Source organism: Theropithecus gelada, chromosome 20 (genome assembly GCF_003255815.1).
Source record: "Theropithecus gelada isolate Dixy chromosome 20, Tgel_1.0, whole genome shotgun sequence".
NCBI classification, from domain to species: Eukaryota; Metazoa; Chordata; class Mammalia; order Primates; family Cercopithecidae; genus Theropithecus; species Theropithecus gelada.
The window spans coordinates 48,905,612-48,927,707 of record NC_037688.1 but is presented as its reverse complement, the minus strand read 5'-3'; the positions used below and the strand labels follow the sequence as shown (position 1 = coordinate 48,927,707).

Here is a 22,096-nt window from a genome sequence, read left to right as displayed (position 1 = left end):
TCACTGCAAGCTCCGCCTCCCGGGTTTACGCCATTCTCCTGCCTCAGCCTCCCGAGTAGCTGGGACTACAGGCGCCCGCCACCTCGCCCGGCTAAGTTTTTGTATTTTTAGTAGAGACGGGGTTTCACTGTGTTAGCCAGGATGGTCTCGATCTCCTGACCTCTTGATCCGCCCGTCTCGGCCTCCCAAAGTGCTGGGATTACAGGCTTGAGCCACCGCGCCCGGCCAAAATTCCAATTTTCAAGTAGGGTTTTTGGAAAACTTACATCAGCCACTGTGATGAAGTCAACATCTTCAGACTATTAGAACTAACTGATGTCAACATGTGGAAGAGCTGCATCATTCAAAAGACCAGTATTTTCCAAATGACTAGTGCATTATACAATCACACCTGGGTAAAAACCCAACAGCGTTTAATATAATCGTGTACAAAAAAAAAGATAATAAAATTTCAGATTCCATACTGCAACTAACCTTTAAGAAACTACTGCTCAAAATAAAACATCAGCAGGGTGTGGTGGTGCATGCCTGTAGTTCCAGCTACTTGGTAGGCCAAGGCAGGAGAATCGCTTGAGCCCAGGAGGTCAAGGCTGCAGTGAGCTATGGCAGCACCAATGCACTCCAGCCTGGGTGACAGAGCAGGACCCCATCTCAGAAAAAGAAAAGAAACTACTACTCACTTGTTGAATGTTTCTACAGAATCAAAGAAAAAAATCCATAATTACACAAAAAGGCTATGAAAATGCTCTCCCAACTATGTATCTCTATAAAATCAGATTTTCTACACATTGTCCAACATATTGTAACAAATTGAAGGCCAAAGCAGCTAAGAAAATTCAGCGAACACACTTAAAAGTGTTTAACATGGTACATTACATCACTTAAAAAACTTTAGCCATGGGTCAGGCGAGGTGGCTAACATGGTGAAACCCCGTTTCTACTAAAAATACAAAAAATTAGCCAGGCGTGGTGACGCGCACCTGTGATCCCAGCTACTTGAGAGGCTGAGGCAGGAGAATTGCTTGAACCCGGAAGGCAGAGGTTGCAGTGAGTTAAGATCACACCACTGCTCTCCAGCCTGGGCAAGAGTGAGACTCTGTCTCAAAAAAAAACTTAGTTGGGTGTGGCGGCATGCACCTGTGGTCCCAGCTACTCGAGAGGCTGACAAGGGAGGATTATCTGAGTACAGGAGGTCAAGGCTGCAGTGAGCTGTGACTGTACCACTGCACTCCAGCCTGGGCGACACAGCAAGACCCTGTCTCAAAAAGAAAAGAAAAAAACCTACAGAAACAACAATTTCTACCGCATTAGAGGAAGGCATATAAACTAGGTGCAGCTATCCCTGAGTGTCAGGGGCCCAGCATTTCACCCTGTTTCCCAGCTTCTGCCCTCTAGGTCACACTCCTGCCACCACTACTGCTACAACTCGTTCTGCCTCCACTGCCACCACCAGCCTCTAGCGGGTTCGATGTTCCCCCCATCCCAGAACACTGAGCCTCCCCACTTAACTCTACAGAAAGGATGCCAGGAATTTTTTACAAGTGCAACGCTAACAAAGGCTGGAGAAAATGAGACCAAAAACCTGATTTCCAAGAGCAGACAAGTTTTACAAGGGGCAGTCTTCTTTGCCTAAGTTGACTAAAATTTAGCCACAGGTTGGCTTGCCTGGTGTGGTTCACTGGGTACATCCACAAGACTACAAGAATATCACTGCTGTCTGTAGTCTTCCCAGGGGAGGACCACCCTACCCTTGGCCCACACCCATGGGTGGGGGCTCCACCTACACCCTCTGATGCAGCCCAGTCCCTTCCCTTCTGTTCCACGGCAGCACTGGTGCCTGGCCACTTCCCTTGCCAGTTCCCTTCCTGTTTCACAAACTCTCATCTCTTCACAAAATTTCCTGGAGGGGTGCTAGTTCCTGTTGGAAAAGGTCTTGAGGTGTGTCACAGGCAAAGTACAAATGATATGCCCAGGGCCAGATGGATGACAGGCCCCTCAGCTCAGCCAGTCCAGAGTCAGGAGGGGACCTGCAGAATTCTAATGGTGAATGATCACACTCTTACAATATTGAAATTCCAGCAAACATGCCAATACGGAAATCACCCACCAAGAGAAAGACAAGACTTACGGCCCACGCAGGCTCGTGCACACTCTGTGCCCAGACATGGACAGATTAATGTGGGTTTGTTTTTTTCCAAGATTACTATTCCACAGCAAAGTACACAGGCAACACTGACCAATATGCAGAAACATAATTACTATCTAACCAAGCTGGCCAGCAGACAAAAATCTTGAAACTTCTTGACTTGCTCTAATTGTTCCTTCTCCACGTTTCCCTTCCTTAGGCATTCTACCTGAAAAGACAGCCTTCCCTTCCTTCTTCATCCCGTCGGCAATGCAGCAAACCTTAACCTTCTCTCGCTTCACCAGAGGTTACTTCTACTCGAAAGCTTGTCTTCAGAATTAACAGCTCTGTCCTTGTCACTGGAAGCCAGGTCTCAAAGAGCCTGAACAAATGGTCACTGGGGGCGGCTTGAGAGTCAACTCTATAGCTGTTTTCTGTCTCCCACCCCAGCTGTGGAGGGCAACTGTGTGCTTCATCTCATCTCTGCCATTTGCTATCTGAGAGGCTGCATTTCCACGTGCACTAGAGATCCTGCTCAAGAATGCGGGTCAAGGCTGGCTCACGCCTATAATCCCAGCACTCTGGGAGGTTGAGGCAGGTGGATCACCTGAGGTCAGGAGTTCGAGACCAGCCTGGCCTACATGGTGAAACCCCATCTCTACTAAAAATACAAAAATTAGCTGGGCGTGGTGGCACTTGCCTGTAATCCCAGCTACTCAGGAGGCTGAGGCAGGAGAACCACTTGAACCCTGGAGGCAGAGGTTGCAGTGAGCTGAGATCGCGCCATGACACTCCAGCCTGAGCGACACAGCAAGACTCTGTCTCAAAAAAAAAGAAGAATGCAGGTCAACGCAGAATTTCCAAGCAAGGAGACTGGGCTGTGCTCACAGGCTAGCATCCCAGTGGCAAGGGTTGCAGGCTCAGGTGGGGACAAGCTACCCAAGCTAACGGAGGAAGGAAGGGGAACACCTGAGCATGCAACTGAACCCCAAACCAACACCTGGCTAGGGTTCTGTCAGCTGGCAGGCCCGTGACCACGGTTAACAGGGCACCCAGATTTCCAGCATGAGACAGGTGTCTGCAGAGGCTAACGCATACAGAATGCCTCCGTCCACCGTTGGTCTGTCGGCCCACCAGACAGGGTCTAGATAGGAACTCCTTTAAGGCGAAGGTCTTGGTCACAGAAGCGGCCAACAGGTGACAATCTGCCCAAATGCACACCAGTGGTCTCTTCCCCCAGCTACTCCACAAGCATAAAGTTTGGCTGGGGAAAAAAGGCTTTTTTAATTTCTACATCTGACAATGTGATTGCTACCCAGTATTCCCTGCTTCAGAGATATCACCATGGGTGTGGATGGGAGTGGCGAAGCATCTTCATTCTGTCTTCCTAATATTTACCGGGGAAAAGAAGATGCCTGTAGATATTTTCTAACGGTTTCACTTTCTGTCTTTGTGACGCTGTACCTATGACAGGAAAAGCCAACAGCTCAAGATAACACGCACCGTTTTTTGCTTGTGGCCCAAGGCAGAACACAACAGCCATGGTTCCCTCAGGCCTAGCGGTTTCACCCCAAATGCTGTGGAAGGTCCCTCACCTGAATCAGACTCTTTTTTTTTTTTTTTTTTTTTTTTTGCGATGAAGTCTCACCCTATCGCCCAGGCTGGAGTGCAGTGGCGCCATCTCGGCTCACTGCAACCTCTGCCTCCCAGGTTCCAACGATTCTCCTGCCTCAGCTTCCCAAGTAGCTGGGACTACAGGCGCCTGTCACCATGCCCAGTCAATTATTGCATTTTCAGTAGAGACGGGCTTTCACCATGTTAGCCAGGCTGGTCTCGAACTCCTGACCTCGTGATCTACCCACCTCGGCCTCCCAAAGTGCTGGGATTACAGGCATGAGCCACCACACCCCGCCCATTTCTCCATATCTTTAATAACTGTGCTTCACTTTTTTTTTTTTTTTTTTTTTTTGAGACGGAGTCTCGCTCTGCCGCCCAGGCTGGAGTGCAATGGCCGGATCTCAGCTCACTGCAAGCTCCGCCTCCCGGGTTCACGCCATTCTCCTGCCTCAGCCTCCCGAGTAGTTGGGACTACAGGCGCCCGCCACCGCGCCCGGCTAGTTTTTTGTATTTTTTAGTAGAGACAGGGTTTCACCGTATTCGCCAGGATGGTCTCGATCTTCTGACCTCGTGATCCGCCCGTCTCGGCCTCCCAAAGTGCTGGGATTACAGGCTTGAGCCACCGCGCCCGGCCTTTTTTTTTTTTTTAAGACAGGGTCCATTCTTGTTGCCCAGGCTGGAGTGCAATGGCGCGATCTTGGCTCACTGCAACCTCCGCCTCCCAGGTTCAAGTAATTCTCCTGTCTCAGTCTCCTGAGTAGCTGGGATTACCTGCCACCACACCTGGTAAATTTTTGTATTTTTAGTACAGATGGGGTTTCACCATATTGGCCAGGCTGGTCTCAAACTCCCGACCTCAGGTGATCTGCCTACCTCGGCCTCCCAAGGTGTTGGGATTACAGGCATGAGCCACCATGCCCGGCCCCTCACTTTTTAAATTATTTCCAAAATCCTAGCAGTATGCTAAAAATTCCTGCAACCTTCTCCCAGTGCCTGGCCACCCTAGATAAGATTTCTCACACTCACGTACACCCCATCTTCTATATCCCCTTCCTGCTTTACGTTTTTTCACAAAACACTTTTTCTATCTTATTTATGGTTTGACTTCCCTGTTGTCTCCTCTATTAGATCTCCCCTATTAGAAGGCCTGGTTTTTGTTTCTTAGAGACAGGGTCTCACTCTGTCGCCCAGGCTGGAATGCAGTGGTGCAATCACGGCTCTCTGCAGCCTCGACCTCCTGGGCTCCAGCGATCCTCCTATATTACTGACTTAAAAATTCTTGTCCCCTATTACAAGAGCAGGAATCTGTTTTGTTTACAGCTGTATTGCCAGAACCCAGAACCGTGCCTGGCACAGAGTAAATGATTCGCTGAATGAATAAGCAAGCCGGGGGTTCCGGGCCTCCTTCTGTAAGTCCATCCTGCATTCTCCATTCATACCACAGCAACTTCAAAGGCCCCTCACCCATTCCTGACTCCACATTGTCGCCAAGTCACTTCCAGAAACTTAAAATGCCACTTCCCATTCACAGGGAAGGGTTAAGCCCTTCCCTCCTGCCAGTCATCTGTTTAAATCTGGCTTGCAGTCTCATCAAGCTGGTCTTCCTAATGCCACTCAGATCCCATCACCTCCATCACTACTACTGTGACCTTGGATTGGGCCACCATCACCCCCACCTGGGATTTACTCAACACCTCATTAATCTCTTTCCAGCCCACACTCACTAGCTCTGAAAGAGTGAACTTTCTAAAACTGCAAGTCAGATCGCCTAAGTCCCCTGTTAAGTGGTTCCCTGACACCCAAAGGATCAAATCCAAAGTCCTTCCCACGTTACCCGTGGCCTTCCTTGTCCTGACCAACGACTAACAATCGCCTGCCCCCACAGAGAAGCACAGGGCCCAGCCACGCCCACCTCTCCGCTCTGCCCCTTGCTCTTCTGTCCATCTGGAGAGCCATGGCCTGATCTTACGACCCAGCTCCAGCAGGAGCCCTCTCTAAAGCGCTCCCCACTCCCGGACATACTCCACAACACTTTCAACTGTGACCTCATGGAGGGTGGGAACTATAAACGCAGCGGAGGCGAGACCCAAAGTGGGGCCGAGCCCAAGAGGGTTCTTGGCTTTGCCCAGGAAAGAATTCAAGAGTGAACCGGTGGCAGGAAAGAAAACAGCTTTATTGAAGAGGCAGGCAGTGTTACAGCTCCGTGACTGCTCCTGCAGAGCTGGGCTCCCCCAAAGGCAGAAAGTAGCAGCTCAGGGCAGTTTTGAAATCATACTTATATCACTTTTTTTTTTTTTTTTTTGGAGACACAGCCTCACCTAGGCTGTCGCCCAGGCTGGAGTGCAGTGGCCATGATGACAGCTCACTGCAACCTCCACCTCCTGGGTTCAAGCGATTCTTCTGCCTCAGCCTCCCGAGCACCTGGGATTACAGGCGCGTACCACCACACCTGGCTAATTTTTGTATTTTTAGTAGAGACGGGCTTTCACTATGTTGGCCACACTGGTCTCGAACTCATGACTACAGGTGATCCACACACCTTGGCCTCCCAAAGTGCTGGGGTTATAGGCGTGAGCCACTGCGCCTGGCCTTACCTTATACCTACTTTTAATTTCATATAGAGTAAGGGGCGGCTTAGGCAGAAATTTCTAGGAAAAGGGTGGTAGCTTCTGAGTTGTCAGGTCATGGCCATGGAACGAGGCAGTAACTCCAGGTGTGGCCATGGTGACAGTAAACTAACATGGCACACTGGTGGGTGTATCTTGCAGAACGCTGCTTCGGCCCCATCCCTGTATTAGCTAGTCCCCAATTCGGTCTGGCATCTGTGCCCCACCTCTGGAGTCAAGTCCCACCCCCTACCTCATGATCACGGATCCTCCTCCACATCCACAGTGCCAGGTGCACAGTCGGTGCCGGGGCACAGCACAGATTTCAGAGTGAGGGAATGTGCAGAAATCATGAAACTACCCTTCTGCAAAGCCTGTTCAGATAAATTCGAATGAGAGGAGCTTCCTTCTGTGCTCCCAGGCTAGTTCTAGAAGCCCCTTCTCATTCTACGGATGCCCGCTCCTGCTGGGCCGCTACTGGGTGCTTTTTAACCCTGGGATCAGAAAAGGGGGTACAAGGGAAAGGATAATACCCAATATTGGGGTTTTTTTGTTTTTTGTTGTTGTTGTTCTTTAAGACAGAGTCTTGCTCTGTTGCCCAGGCCGGAGTGCAGTGACACAGCCTCGGCTCACTACAACCTCCTCCTCCCGGGTTCAAACAATTCTCCTGCCTCAGCCTCCCATAATACCCAACATTGTATAGAGAAAACATTTGCCACCAGCCTAAAGGCAGAGGCGAAAATCGATCTTACATGTAGATAAGCTTAACGATGTGGGTGAAAGGGTCTTCTACAAACTGTGCTATCATCTTAATTTAGCTTTGTAAGGACAGTTTCCAAAAGGGCCAGGAAGTTGTGTAGACATGCTCTATTCCTGGAGTCCTATCCACAAAGGTTTGCAAAATGAGCTCAAGAAAACAAAATCATGGTCTCAGGGAAACAGCTACAGGGAAGAATATCACATTTAAAAAATCAGCAGCTTGGCTAAGCCTTCTTTCTTCCCTACTCCCTACAGTACTAAACCTTTTATAAATGTACAATGTACACAAATGTCAAGAAAAGTTAATTTACCAAATTTACACTATTTGAGGTTTAAAAACACATACACACACAAACCCACTCTAGCATTTTTTTTTTTTTTTTGCCTCAGTGTCTGAGTCCCCTGATCTATAAACTTAAAATAAAACTACTCATAAATTCACAAAATAGGTATTCAATGACTTGGCAATTTCCAAATGATTACACCCTTTTCATTTTTGAAATTCGAGTAATACAGCATACAAAGTACAGCTTACAAAACTGTTCTCATTGTCCTGTGGGCCAACATATTTCATTTAATGTACTGCCGCCCAGCTCCACCGTCCCCCAGTCCCCCAGGACAGAGCTCCCAACACCTGGGCCCTAAAAATGCCAAGGTGTCAAGCAGGGGTTACACCCACAGCTCCATCCACTGACACCTTCAGGCTCAAGAGCAATTGCCACTACCCTAAACAGAAAGAACTTGTCACGGCAGCATCTTTCAAGTGAACGGCAAAGTGTAGTTTCTGACCTTGTCAACATAGTCCTTAAAGCACTCTAGGTTAGGGGAATTCTTGGTGAAAATAGTTTTTGTCTACATCCATAAAATCTTCATCAGCAAAGTTAGTAAAATAAAGAAAAATCAGAAGAAAGGTGATGTTCCCTTGCCAGATAACAAATACATAAAAGATACAGGAGCTCAGATCACAAGCCAGAGAAAGAGAATGCCAACTGGGGATATAGGATGATCTCACACCAACGACCTGTGCAGGCCCTACCTCAACCACTGGCCGTCTCTGACTGACATTACTACTTCTGCCGTCTCTGATTGAAAGTATTGCCTCTGCCATCTCTGACTGGAACTATTCACTACTTCTCCTTCCGAGGATTCCCTTTCCTGAGGCTGTTAACTGTGTAAGCATGCAGTGTGGGGAGGCCACAAAAACAATACAGCTTCACAAAAGCAGGCTTTAAAAAAATCAGCGTTATTTTCTCTACATACTTCCAAAATAGATGTTCCCCTCAATCCTGAAGATTTTGCTAAAACATAAGGGCTGTTTAAAAAGGAAGAAGGGGGGAAGAAATGTAGCAGATTACTTAAAATCCTTCTTTTTCATCCTACTTATTTTAACATCATTTTCCAGATCTCAAAGACTTTTGTCCTGTATTAGAAAAAAGCAGCAGCCCAGTAAAAACATCAAGAATAGCAGTAGGGAGCTTGAAACCAGGGACCAGGCACCAGATCCAAACCTGAGAGGCTGAGGGAGGAGAATACCAGCTCTTCTGTGGGTACGTCTCTCCCTTCCAGATCACCTGGCGGCTGCAGAAGCTCAATATTCTAAAATGCCCGGTTCTTCACTTAAGGCAAATACTGTGATAATAAAATATCCTTAAACAAATGACGGCTGAAAGCTGAAAATGCAAACTTTTTTTAAAAGACCTAGATAAAAGGCAGTGTGCACTCAGAGGTAAGTAACTCCGTCCAGTTCTCCAGAGTCCTGCAGGACTGCGCCGACTTCCTATCCCTATTTTGAGGACAAGCAAAGTGAGGCCCAGAGAGGAGAAAGGTTTTATTCTCCACGTTTTCGCAAAATGGGCAGAGAGAAACATTTGGATGGGACTTCGGGGTGACCAAATGAAATGCAAAGGCAATTTCCTTAAGTGCTAAAAAGTGCTGAATGCTGAACGGCTCCATACCCTTACGTTCACCGGACGTACCCCCGTATTTCAGCCAACCAGTGGTTATGCTCGTTCAAAGTTCTCCTTCCTTCTACAGGTCGCATCTAGGTCATGTCTGCACAGCGTCCCTTTCTGCAGTCTGAAGAGATCTGTGATATTTGACCCGCTGGAGGAAAAGTCACACTGACCCTGAGATCCCCCCATGGTAAGGCATTCTGAGATACCCGAGCTGCCTCTACACACTGAGGTTGAAAGTGTGTGTGTGTGTGTGTGTGTGTGTGTGTGTGTTTCTTTTTTAATACAATCAGTTTCAGGGAGGAGGGATACTGAGGTAAAGAAGTGCACATACCTTTCAACTGGTCAGCAACCACGCTGTGGCCCAGCCGTTCGATAACTTTCCCGTCTTCCATTTCGTACCGGTCATCTAAGTATTTTGCAGTGGCCTCAGAAATGTGAACTTTGCCGGCCACTCCCAGCTGCTCCATGAGATTGGCCAGGTTCACATCGTTGGACCACACATCAAATTTAAACCTCCTCATGCCCAGGATGCCGCACAGGACGGTACCCGTGTGCACCCCGACTCGCATGTTCACCATCTCCTTCTTCTCCTGGCAGAACTGCTCGATGGCCTTGATCATGCCCAGGCCCATCTCGATGCAGCAGTAGGCATGGTCGGCCCGGGGCTCGGGACAGCCCGCCACACAATAGTAACAGTCTCCCAGAGTGCTGATTTTCTCACACTTGGTTTCCTCACACAGGCGGTCGAAGCGACCGAACAGATCGTTCAGGAGACCCACCAGGGCGTGGGCGGACTTGTTGGCACTCATCTTGGTGAAGCCCACAATATCTGCAAATAAAATACTGACTTCTTCGATCTGCTGCATCTTGAAAGGGCGGAAGGCTATAGGCGCTTTTTGGATGGAAGACTTTTTCTTCCTGTTTTTGGGGCTCGAGGTGGCATGCCTCTTGACAGAATTCTCACTCTCCTCATCCCCCTGCTTCATTAAGTCATCGGCTATGATTCTTGGCATCACGGAATGAATCATCCTCTCTTTGAGGGCTTTTTCCACTTCCAGGTCCTTCCCGTGCATAATGGATTGCCCTACCTTGAGGAAGGTGCTCCTGGACCTCACCTGGGACATGATGAACAGGTGGACCCCGATGGCGTGGATGCAGCTGTGGAGCAGCGCCCTGCTCAGCAGCTCCCAGTGCAGGGCCCCGGCTCCGGGCGAGGGGAAGCAGGCTTCATCCCGGAAATGGTAGCCAAAGGTCTCGAAAAGGACAGAGTAGGCCACCCCCAGACACAAGCTCAGGTACAAAGGTAAGTGCATGACGGTATAGAGCAAAAAGAGCACTTCGATGCACATGGAGAAGCTCCCCACTTGAGATAAGCAAGTATCTGTGGGCTGGGCTGTGACCGTAAGGTTGGAGCTGTCGCCGCGTCCTGAGACAGGCGTCAAGACCTGGAACTGCGCAGCCAGGGTCAGGGCGAACACCAGCAGGGTGAGAGCCAGCGAGGTCCACGCGTAATGCCGGGCGTACAGCTTGGTGAAGGTAAACAGAAAGAAGCCCACACACACCACGAGGAAGCACAGCGCGGGGGCGACCATGACGATCAGTCTGGATCTCATGTGCACCGCAAAATAGATGCTCCACAGAAGGCAGGCGAAGCCGATGTAGAAGAGCGCATACCGGAACCGGCGCTGGGTCTGCGGGAAGCAGCGCTCCAGGCAGGCCTCCTCCAGGTTCACCGAGTCGAACTTGGGGTCCCACCAGCGGCTGGAGGCCCTCTCAAACAGCTGGGGCAGCTTCTTCTGCCTGCGCAGCCGGCCTCCGCCGCCCACTCGCCGGGGGACGCCCCCGGAATCCCCGGAGCTGCTGCAGCTGGAGGAGATGCTGTATTTGCAGTGCTTGGGATGGCTGTTGGAGGACAGCTGCTTGGGGTTGATCTTGACGCGCACGCTGTTGCTGTCCCCGCTGGAGTCGCAACTCACCTCGGTGCTGTGGTGATGCAGCAGCTGCTGGTGGGGCGGGGAAGCCATGTTGTCGAGTCCCGGGGCCTGCCCGGGCCGGGGTCACCAGTACCTGCCAGCAAAACCGGGAGAGTTAGCTGCGCTCCCACCTAGGCATGCACACCTGCAGGCCGGGGACCTGCTCCCGTCCTAGGTGGCGGCTCCAGCACGCGACTTGGACAGGCACCATCTGCTCCCCGAAACTGTGGATCCCGGCTCAGCTGTATCCCCACCGCCCCCACCTTCGAGGCGGACGAGAACCGCTCGGGACGGACCTAGAGCGCCCGGGGGTCCCCGCCGCGTGGCCGCCGTGGGTACGGGACCGCAGTGCTCGCTCGCCTTCAGCGCCGCTCGCCCCGAGGGTGGCCTCCGCGCCGCGCGGCTTCTCCTCCTTGCGCGCTCGCCTCCTCCAGCTGCGGCTCCGGAGGGAAGTTCAGACCTTGAGCGCTCCCAGCCCCGCGAGCCGCCTGCGCACAAACAACTCCGCCGGCGGCGCGGAGCCCTCCATCCTGCAGGAGCCGCGCTCCGATGCGTCAAAAGCGGCGCGCGGCCGGCCCCGGCCCCGACCCGGAGCCGCGAGCTTCGGCGGGCGCCCACGGCTCGCGCTCCCCGGCCGCCTCCCGCACTCCGGGCCGGCCCTACCCGCGGCGGCGGGCGCCGGGGGTGGGGGCGCCCCGGGCTGCGAGTGCGCGGAGCCCGTCGGCGCGGCCCGTCTAGCGGGGCCTGCTTCCCCCCGAGCGCGCCGCCGCCCCCGCCGGGACCGCCGCTGTCCCGGGACCGAGCGCGTGGAACCACGGACGCGGGCCCCTCGCCGGGCGGCGGTGCAGACGCTGCCGCAGAGCCGGGCTCCCGCGACGCCAGCCGGGACGCCCGCCCGCCCGCGCCCACGCCGGGGGCAGCCTCCCAGAGCTAGAGATGCGGCCGCCGCCGCGCCCGCCGCCGTGTCCCCCGCGGCCGCTGCCTCATGTCGGAAGAGCCGCCGCCGCCACCACCTCCGGCCCCTGCCCCGCCCGCTGTCACTGACAGACGCGCGCCCGCGCCGCCCCTCGCCCCGCCGCAGCGCGCACGCGCGGCCCGCGCACGCCGCCACCGCCTCCTGGCCCCGGACACGCGCAAGGGCCGCGCGCCGCCCCGCCTTGGTGCGCGCGCTGGGCTCCGGGCTGCGGGGCGGGGCGGGGCGCGCACTCGGCTCCGCCCTCCGCCCCGGGCGGCGCCGCTCCTCGGCCGCGCGCTGCGTACACTGCGGGCGCTCCGGGCGCTGCGGGCCGGGCCTCTCTGGGCGCCTCAGAGACCACTCGCTGCCCGGGGTCCCGGGCTGCGGAGAGACCTGAAGGCGCGTGGCGTGGAAGGGAGCCGCTGGGCGCAACGTTTGGGAAATCAAAATGTTGCCTTCCCACTCGGCACGCCTTTGGGATAAATCGAAGTTTCCAACCGTTGGATTTCCCTCCCGGGAGGCTCCCTTTGCTCTGTAAGCAATGAATGCGGGCCCCGGGGCACTCGGCCTGCCCTAGACCTGCTCACGGGGCGACCTTCGCGGGCCAACCCTCCATAGCTGGGCCCACCGACCACCACGTTCCCCCGCCCCAGGGGGAGTTTCCCTTGCTGTCCTTAAGCCCTTCTCCCCCTCCTCATGAACTACTGCTTTTCCTTTTACACAAATGAGACTTTCAAAGGAGTTCGCATCCCATAACGGCAGTTCTGCATTGGCCTCCATAAACATTGCCACGTGTAAATAAAATTCTATTCTCCCTAGCATGCAGACCCCGACCCCTTCTCCCCACACTCCACAGTACCTCCTGCCAGTCACGGGGCTCTCTTCCATCCCCTCCGTCGCCTCCCAGGCCCAGGGCCGGGGCCCACACCAGCTCTCACTGTTGAATTAGAAAATAAAAGTAAAATGTGGTCTGTCCATGCAATGGAATATTATTCGGCTACAAAAAGGAATGGAGCACCGATGCGTACTGCAGTGTGGAGGAACCCGGGAAACATTATGCTAGTAAAAGAAGCCAAACACAAAAGGTCACATATCGTATGATTCTATCCAGCTGAAATGTCTCGAATTGGCAAATCCGTAGAGGCAATACAGATTGGTGGTTGCTAGGTGCTAGGGGAGGAAGATAAGGAGCTTGGGGTTTCCTTTTAGGATGATGAAAAAGTTTAGAAATGATCCAACAGGATGAATCTACATAGTGCCCTTGAATCACACTTTAAAGTGAGTTTAAGGCGGGCGCGGTGGCTCACGCCTGTAATCCCAGCACTTTGGGAGGCCGAGGCGGGCGGATCACCCGAGATCGGGAATTCGAGACCAGCCTGACCAACACAGAGAAACCCCGTCTCCACTAAAAATACAAAAATTAGCCGCACGTGGTGGCACGTGCCTGTAATCCCAGCTATTCGAGAGACTGCGGCAGGAGAATTGCTTGAACCCAGGAGGCGGAGGTTGTGGTGAGCCGAGATCACACCATTGCACTCCAGCCTGGGCAACAAGAGTGAAACTCCGTCTCAAAAAAATAATAAATAAAATAAAGTGGTTTAAATGGTAAATGTTATGTTGAGTGTATTTTACTACAACAAAGGAGGAAAAAACTAGAAGTAACATATTGCTGTGGTATTCCTGCAGAAGTGTGTAATCTCAATCTAATCACAAGAAAACACCAGACAAACCCCGACTGAGACCTGTTCTACAAAGTGATTAACCAGTACCCATCAAAAGTGTCTTTGGACACTTACGGGTCATGAAAGACAAAGACTAAGAAACTGTCACAAACTAGGAATCGTCCCTAAGGGGACAGATACAACAACTAAATGGAACATGGGATCCTGGTTGGGAACATGCAACAGGAAAGGACAGTGGCAGGAGAGCGGGCGAAATTCACCTAAGATCTGCAATTTAGTTAAAAGCATTGTGCCATTGTTAATTTCCTGGTTCTGATCCTCTTACTATAGTTAGGTAAGATGTTAATATTAGGGGAAGCTGAGCCCGGCACAGTGGCTTACACCTGTAATCCCAGCACTTTGGGAAGCTGAGACAGGCAGACCTCCTGAGGTTAGGAGTTCAAGACCAGCCTGGCCAGTATGGTGAAACCCCATCTCTACTAAAAATACAGAAATTAGTTGGGCCTGGTGGCATGTGCCTGTAATCCCAGTTACTCAGGAGGCTGAGGCACGAGAATCACTTGAATCCAGGAGATGTAGGTTGCAGTGAGCCAAGATAGTGCCACTACACTCCAGTCTGGCGACAGAGCAAGACCCCATCTTGGGGGAAAAAAAAACATTAAGGGAAGCTGGATGTGGGATATAGGGAAACTCGCGAGTATTTTTGCAACTCTTCAAGTCTAAAACTATTTCAAAATAAGTTTATCTAAAAATTTAAAAAATAAACCTTTAATGAACATCAACTCTATGCCAGGTACTCTCACATATGAGGTTCAGAAACGCATGGTGCATCACAGGCATTTGCTTAGTAAATGGGATAATAATAGTGAACTATCATTGACAGAACATGTCATAAATGCCAGAAACTACTGGACATTTTCACCTGTGACACATTTGGTCATTGCCGCAACCCTCTGAGGTAGATACTATTGTCCCTTGTTTAAAGATGTGAAATGAAACCCAGGATTGAAGAGAAACGGATCCTAGGTTTCCTACTAAGGGTGATGAGTTCAGATTGAAAACTGGATCTCAGACTTCTGAGGCCATGATGCCCTGCACGACCCTGGCACTACCCTCTGCAAGCCTCACGATGGCCCAGCACAGACTGTACCCGTCTCCTCCATCAGCCCAGCTGGACGGGAGGCCCTCAGAGCCTGGGCTCACAGCTTCCATCTCCCGTCGCTGGCTGCAATGCTGTGCTCCCCGCTTCCTGGTTTGCTGAAACCATCTGAAAGGTCGCCTGTCTGCACTTTTCTTCTCCTCTCCAAATCATTTGTGGTGACTTGTGTGTTTGTAAATTGGTCATGTCGGATTTTTAGACACAAGTAATGATCATACTCACCTCCCTACTTCTCTGGAAGCAATTCGGCCACTTTCCCTGCTGTTGAAACCTATAAGCTGGCAAAGCCTCCCCAGTGTCCAGGCCAGAGTGTGTATCATGCCATCAGCCTCGGGGGACTGGGGATGTGGTGCCTGGCACTGTGTGTCAGGCCCTGGAGGTACAAGGATATGCCATCCTTATCTTCTATTTTCTTTCTTTTTTCTTTTTTTTTTTTTTTTTTTTTTTTTGAGACGGAGTCTCGCTTTGTCACCCAGGCTAGAGTGCAATGGTACAATCTTGGCTCACTGCAACCTTTGCCTCCGGGGTCCAAGCAATTCTCCTGCCTCAGCCTCCAGTGTAGCTGGGACTATAGGCACCCGCCACCATGCCCGGCTAATTTTTGTATTTTTAGCAGAGACATAGTTTCACCATATTAATCAGGCTGGTCTCCAACTTCTGACCTCGTGATTCGCGTGCCTCTGCCTCCCAAAGTGCTGGGATTACAGGCGTGAGCCACCGGGCCGGCCGTCACCTGTATCTTTAAGGGGCTTGGGAACGATGTCCAGGGGAGAGGTTGGGTTAAGAAGATGGGATCAGTTAGGCTGTCTGAAGGACTGGATGTGAAGGAGAGTTCTATAAAGGAGGTTAACCGTCTTCTCATAGTGCCAGGATCCAAAGGGAAGTCACCAGAGGGTTCTGGGTTCTCTCCTTGACCTCCCAGAAGCATAAAGGTACCTGATTCACAGAAGACGTGGGGCAGATGCAACAGCTTTCTTCAAACGTCCAATCTAGGGTGCTGCCAAATCCACAGACGTTTTCTCTTTTCCGTCTGTGATGTGTACAGAACTCCCACCCGCACACAGCGGGAATCAGAATGTGTCCATGCAAACTCTGCAAAAGCTTGCAGAACGCCTTGCCAGCCTCCGTGTCTCCTCCTCACCCTCCCTCACATGCAAATTCACATGATGGGTGAGGACCTTGGCTCCAGGATATCAGAGGTCAGACTGGGTGGCAACCGTGATAGGCTTTGAGATAAGCTGCCTAATGATTGAGCTGTAGCCATTCTCACCACACCAGCCCCTGAGGACTTGGCAGTGCCTACGTGATTTTCATTTGTCAGGTGGACAACAATCTTGGAGAACCATCTGCTAGAAGATGGGATTCCCTGCTATTGCCTGATCATGCATCCAAAGCTGCAGTTACAAGCTTTGAGTCTTTTTCTCTTTCAACTGATGAGGGTGAGTTTGTAGGAATGTACCCACCTTTTTTTTTTTTTTCGAGATGGAGTCTCACTCTGTCGCCCAGACTAGAGTATAGTAGCATGATCTCAGCTCACTGCAACCTCCATTTCCCAGGTTCAAACAATTGTCTTGCCTCAGCCTCCAAAGTAGCTGAGACTATGAGCGTACGCCACCACACACAGCTAATTTTTGTATTTTTAGTAGAGGAGGGGTTTCACCATGTTGGCCAGGCTGGTCTTGAACTCCTGACCTCAAGTGATCCTCCTGCCTCGGCCTCCCAAAGTGCTGGGATTACAGGCGTGAGCCACGTGCTTAGCCTGTACCCACATTTTTTCCCTACCATTGACTTCCTTGATCCTGGTGGCTGTTCACAAGTCTCCAGCAGCTGCCTTCATATTGACAAGAGGATCAGGTGTCTCAGCAAAGCAAAAGATCTTTTGGAGAAGATCACCAAAATACCTTGCAGGTACCTCCATAACCAGGTGTATTTCGTCTAGCCACATTCATAGATTCTAAATCCGGCTGTGCCCAGTTCAGAGGCCAATACATATTCATTGAATGACTGCATATGGGAGTTATATTAACATATATGTATTTTTTTAAATGGGTTCAAGCAATTCTCCTGTCTTAGCCTCCGAGTAGCTGGAAATATAGGCATGCACCACCACACCCAGCTAATTTTTGTATTTTTAGTAGAGACAGGGTTTCACCATGTTGACCAGGCTGGTCTCAAACTCCTGACTTCAAGTGATCCACCTGCTTCCGCCTCCCAAAGTGCTGGGATTACAGGCGTGAGCCACCGCACCCAGCCGGCAATCACATTTTAAGGTAAGAAGGAGCCGATTGGTGTCCCCAACAAGATGAGCTTATTTGAAAGAGCAGATGGGAGATTGGAAGTAAAGCATGGTGTCTATCACTCAGCTTTGTCACCTGGCGCACCTCCTGCTGGAGCTTCCGTCCCACCCTGTGTGGAACAATGGTGAGGAGCCCAGGATTGGGTGTAGGAAAAACTATGCAAGAAGCTGTGAAGTGCATTGAACAATGTCCCCTCAAAATTCATGTCCACCAGGATCCTCGGAATGTGACCTTATTTGGAAATGGGTTTTTGCACACATAATTAGTTAAGATACCGTTGTACTGGACTACATGGCCCTAAATCTGATGGCTGGCATTATTTTAAGAAGAGGAACCAGGCACTGTGGCTCATGCCTATCCTTAAGGCTTTGCGAGGCCAAGGCAGGAGGATCACATGAGCCCAAGAGTTTGAGACCAACGCAGACAACAGAGTGAGCCATGGTTTGGTTTTGTTTTGTTTTGTTTTGTTTGAGATGGGGCCTTGCTCTGTTGCCCAGGCTGGAGTGCAGTGGCATGATCTTGGTTCACTGCAATGTCCTCCTCCCAGGCTCAAGTGATCCCTCCACCTCAGCCTCCCAAGCAGCTGGGACCACAGGCATGCACCACCATGCCTGTGGTCCATTAGCCTGGCTAATTTTTGTATTTTTAGAGAGACGGCGTTTTGCCATCTCACCTAGGCTGGTCTCAAACTCCTGGACTAAAGCGAACCACCTGCCTTGGCCTCTCAGAGTGCTGGAATTACAGGTATGAGCCACCGCACCCAGCCCAAAAAGGTTTTTTTTTAATTAGCTGGGTGTGATGGCACGCACCTGTGGTCCCAGCTACTCAGAAGTTTCAGGTGGGAAGATCACTTAACCCAGGAGTTCAAGGGTGCAGTGAGTTGTGATTGCGCCACTGGATTCCAGCCTGGGCGCCCTGTCTCAGAATAAAAAATTAAACTGAAAGCCGGTGCAGTGGCTCACGCCTGTAATCTCAGCACTTTGGGAGGCTGAGGCAGGTGGATCACAAGGTCAGGAGATCGAGACCATCCTGGCTAACATGGTGAAACCCTGTCTCTACTACAAATACAAAAAAATTAGCTGGGCGAGGTGGCGGGCGCCTGTAGTCCCAGCTACTCGGGAGGCAGGAGAATGGCGTGAACCTGGGAGGCGGAGCTTGCAGTGAGCTGAGATCGTGCCACTGCACTCCAGCCTGGGCGACAGAGTGAGACAGAGTCTCAAAAAAAAAAAAAAAAATTAAAAGATAAAAAAAGAAAAAGAGTAGAAGACACAGAGACACAAGACATGCAGGGAAGGAGAAGACAGATAAGACAGAAGACATATAAAGACAGAGGCAGAGATAAGAGTGATGCAGCCACCAGCCAAGGAACCCCAAGTGGTCCTGGAAGCCTCCAGAGGCTGAAAGAGACAAGGCGGGATCCTGCCCTAGAACTTTCAGAAGAAACGTGGCTCTGCGGACACTTTGATTTCACACTTCTGGCCTCCAGAACTGTGAGAGAAAGAAATAAGAGAGATGGGGCCAGGCACAGTGGCTCACACGTGTAATCCCAGCACTTTGGGAAGCCAAGGCGGGTGGATCACCTGAAGTTAAGAGTCTGAGACCAGCCTGGCCAACATGGAGAAACCCCATCTCTACTAAAAATACAAAAATTAGCCAGGAGTGGTGGTGGGCACCTATAATCTCAGCTACTCGGGAGGCTGAGGGAGGAGAATCACTTGAGCCCGGGAGGCGGAGATTGCAGTGAACTGAGATTGTACCACTGCGCTCCAACCTGGGCAACAGAGCACGACTCCAGCTCGAAAAAAAAGAGTAATGGAATTTTCTTGTCTCTACAAGAAAATGAGAAGAACAGCCCAAGAAACCCAGCATCCAAATAATAGTTTCAGAAAGAAGAGGGAACACAGAAGGGAGAAACTACTGAGGAACCATTCAAGAAATGTTTTCCTAAATGAAGGATGTGATTGAAAAGGACCAGCAAGTGGCCAACACAATCACTGGAAATAGACCCACACCAAGACACAGCGTGGTGCAACTTCAGAACTACAGAGAGCTATAGGGAGAAGTTCTGGAGAGAAAAAGCAGGTTTCAAACAGAGGGTGGAGAATGAGGATGACACCTGGATGCAAACATCTGGGGATGGGGAAGGGGCGCAGACAGGCATGGAAATCTCCCAGGGTGATTCTCATAATCACGTGTTCTTTAGAATAATCAGGCCAGGTCATTTTGTAGGGGATCCCACCCCTGTGTCACCATCTGCTGGTATTTTTCCTTGGATTAATTAATCAGATTTTCCAGAGAAGACCCTTCCCGCCTGCAGCCACTCAGCGGAGAGGGGCAGAAGGCTGGAAGTCGTCTCAGCTTTCAGTATCAAAACCTTCGCTTAGCAAACCATCATTAGGGATAGCTTCAATCCTATTGGCGTGCTGCCGACCTTTGCCCTGAAGTTCTGTGGCCGTCGCTTGCAGACGGGGCTGGATCTACCATGATGAACCCGAACGTCCTTGGAAGCATGCCCCTGTAGCCAGCACGGGAGAAACTTGCAGGCTTGTTAGGAAGATGTGTGTTTATTTTAGCCACAGGGTAGTACCAAAATATCGTTAACATTACTCAAAAATAAGTTTACCGGTTGTGTGCAGTGGCTCATGACTGTAATCCCAGTACTCTGGGAGGCTGAGGAGGGCAGGTCGTCTGAGGCCAGGAGTTCAAGACTAACCTGGCCAACATGATGAAACCCCATCTCTCCTAAAAATAACTAAAAATACAAAAGTTAGCTGGGCATGGTGGCACACACCTGTAATCCCAGCTACTTGGGAGGCTGAGGCAGGAGAATTACTTGAACCCAGGAGGCGAAGGCGGCAGTGAGCCGAGATCATGCCTCTGCACTCCAGCCTGGGTGACAAAGGGAGACCCTATCTCAAAAAAACATAAAATAAGTTTGTGAGCCAGACAGATATGATCGCAATGCCAATAGATAATAATACTTTTTCAAACAGAAAAACTCCAGGAGAAGCCAGGCGCGGTGGCTCACGCCTGTAATCCCAGCACTTTGAGAGGCCGAGGCAGGAGGATCGCTTGATCCCAGGAATTCCAGACCAGCCTGGGCAACATGATGAGATCCTGTCTCTACAAAAAATTCAAAAATGACCCGGTCATGGTGGCACATGCCTGCAGTCTCAGCTGCTCAGGAGGCTGAGCTGGGAAGATAGCTTGAGTCCGGGAGGTAGAGGCTACAGTGAGCTGTGATTACATTGCTGCACTCTAGTCTGGGTGACAGAGTGAGACCTTGTTTCAAAGAATACAAATAAAATCAATAAATAATAAAAGTCCTACTGCTCTTGGTAGCCATAAGCTTACGGTTTTCTAGGTATCATGTTTTCATTTGGAACAGCACCCACATGCTCTCAGACGCAGCCATGAGCAGCTGTCCAGGAGGAGGGGAGAGTGGGTCCACATTCTGTATTCTCTCTGGTCCCTCCCCATCTCGGGGTGTTTAGGCGTGGGTCTGCTTTGGTGATGTGTAGTGTTGCTGAGAGACACACACACTGCTGGAATACATCACTGGGCGTCTATGCTGTGAATTCAGCCCCGAGGAGTGTGTGGTTAACGGACATTACTTCAACCCTGAGTCAGTCTGAGAGACGCATTCTCTCTTCCCAGCATGCAGCGGGTTCCAGGGAGGAGGTGAGCAGGGGCAGGAGGTGGAAGCTGGATGGCTTCCCAGCTTCTTCAGGGCCAGGTCTTCATTAGTGTGGCTTCACTATCGCATTGGCAGTGCTTTCCCAGAATATCTGACACATGCATGCTCAAACGTAAGTACGGGAACGAATCCGTAAGGCAGGTGGGAGTTACTACCAACTTTCTGCAGGGGCACCATTTGACCCCTCTGCCCTTTGTAACCTAGGGCACGCATCATCCCATTTGGAGGGAACCTTAAGGCCATTACGGCTGGAAATGAAACCGAGAGTATCTCAGAGTAGCCTCAAGTCCAAGCCTCGTTCTACATCTCCAAAGGCCTAGGGGATTTGGGGCCTTGACGGGAAGAATCAAACCCCTTGCCTCACACCACCATGCCCAGGCGCTGAACGCTTCACTGTCACTCGCTCTGGCTCAGTTCGTGGGAGCCGTGGAAGGACAGGTATGGGACTCTGGGTTTCCACTGTGTTGAGACAATCTCTTCTTACTCCAAAGAGCTATTCAGACCAAAAAGAGTTAACTAGGGCTTGCAAGGTCTGTAAGTTTTTTCTAGTCAATCTAATGCTTTTTTTTTCTTTCGAGACGGAGTCTTGGTCTGTTATCCAGGCTGGAGTGCAGTGGTGTGATCTCGGCTCACTGCAACCTCTACCTCCCAGGTTCATGCCATTCTCCTACCTCAGCCTCTCAAGTAGATGGGATTACAGGCGTGCACCACCACGCCCCGCTAATTTTTGTGTTTTTAGTAGAGATGGGGTTTCACCATGTTGCCCAGGCTGGTCTCGAACTCCTAACCTCAAGTGATCCACCCGCCTCGGCCTCCCAGAGTGCTGGGATTACAGGCATGAGCCACCGTGCCTGGCCAATCTAATACTTTTTGGGACTTAATTCCCTGATAAAAACTGGAACTCTACTTTTAGGCTATGTCTAAAATACTTTAGAGACTATCAAAATAGCTTTGTATTGAAATTGAAAAAAGAAAGTCTGAGTTCTAGGAATGACAGCTGAGTACCACAGAGTTCTTCCTAGACCCCATTCTCCACCCCAGCCCTTCAGGTAGATTAACCCAATTTAATGAAACAAATCCTGATTGTATGTCGGCTCACTGCAATGTGGGTGACAAAGCAATGTGGTAAATCGCTGAATACTATGTCAAAGCAATGTGGTAAATCACTGAATACTACAGATAAATGTAAAACTAACCTGCTTTCCTATGTATAATATTGTTCAGCCTTAAAAAGGAATGCAATTCTGACATGCTACAACACGGATGAACCT

General features: G+C 50.9%; 1 protein-coding gene across 1 annotated transcript in view; it reads right to left on the bottom strand.

Moving 5' to 3' along the window:
• ADCY9 (adenylate cyclase 9) overlaps nt 1–12,034 on the bottom strand; it is a 156,418-nt gene extending 144,384 nt beyond the window's left edge. The window contains exons 1-2 of the mRNA XM_025371130.1: nt 11,332–12,034; nt 9,394–11,129 (exon numbers count right to left, since the gene is read on the bottom strand). Of these exons, the coding sequence (XP_025226915.1) occupies nt 9,394–11,086 (1,693 nt within the window). The 5' untranslated portion in view covers nt 11,087–11,129; nt 11,332–12,034. The remainder of the gene's footprint in view (nt 1–9,393; nt 11,130–11,331) is intronic.
• Nucleotides 12,035–22,096: the final 10,062 nt, after the last annotated feature.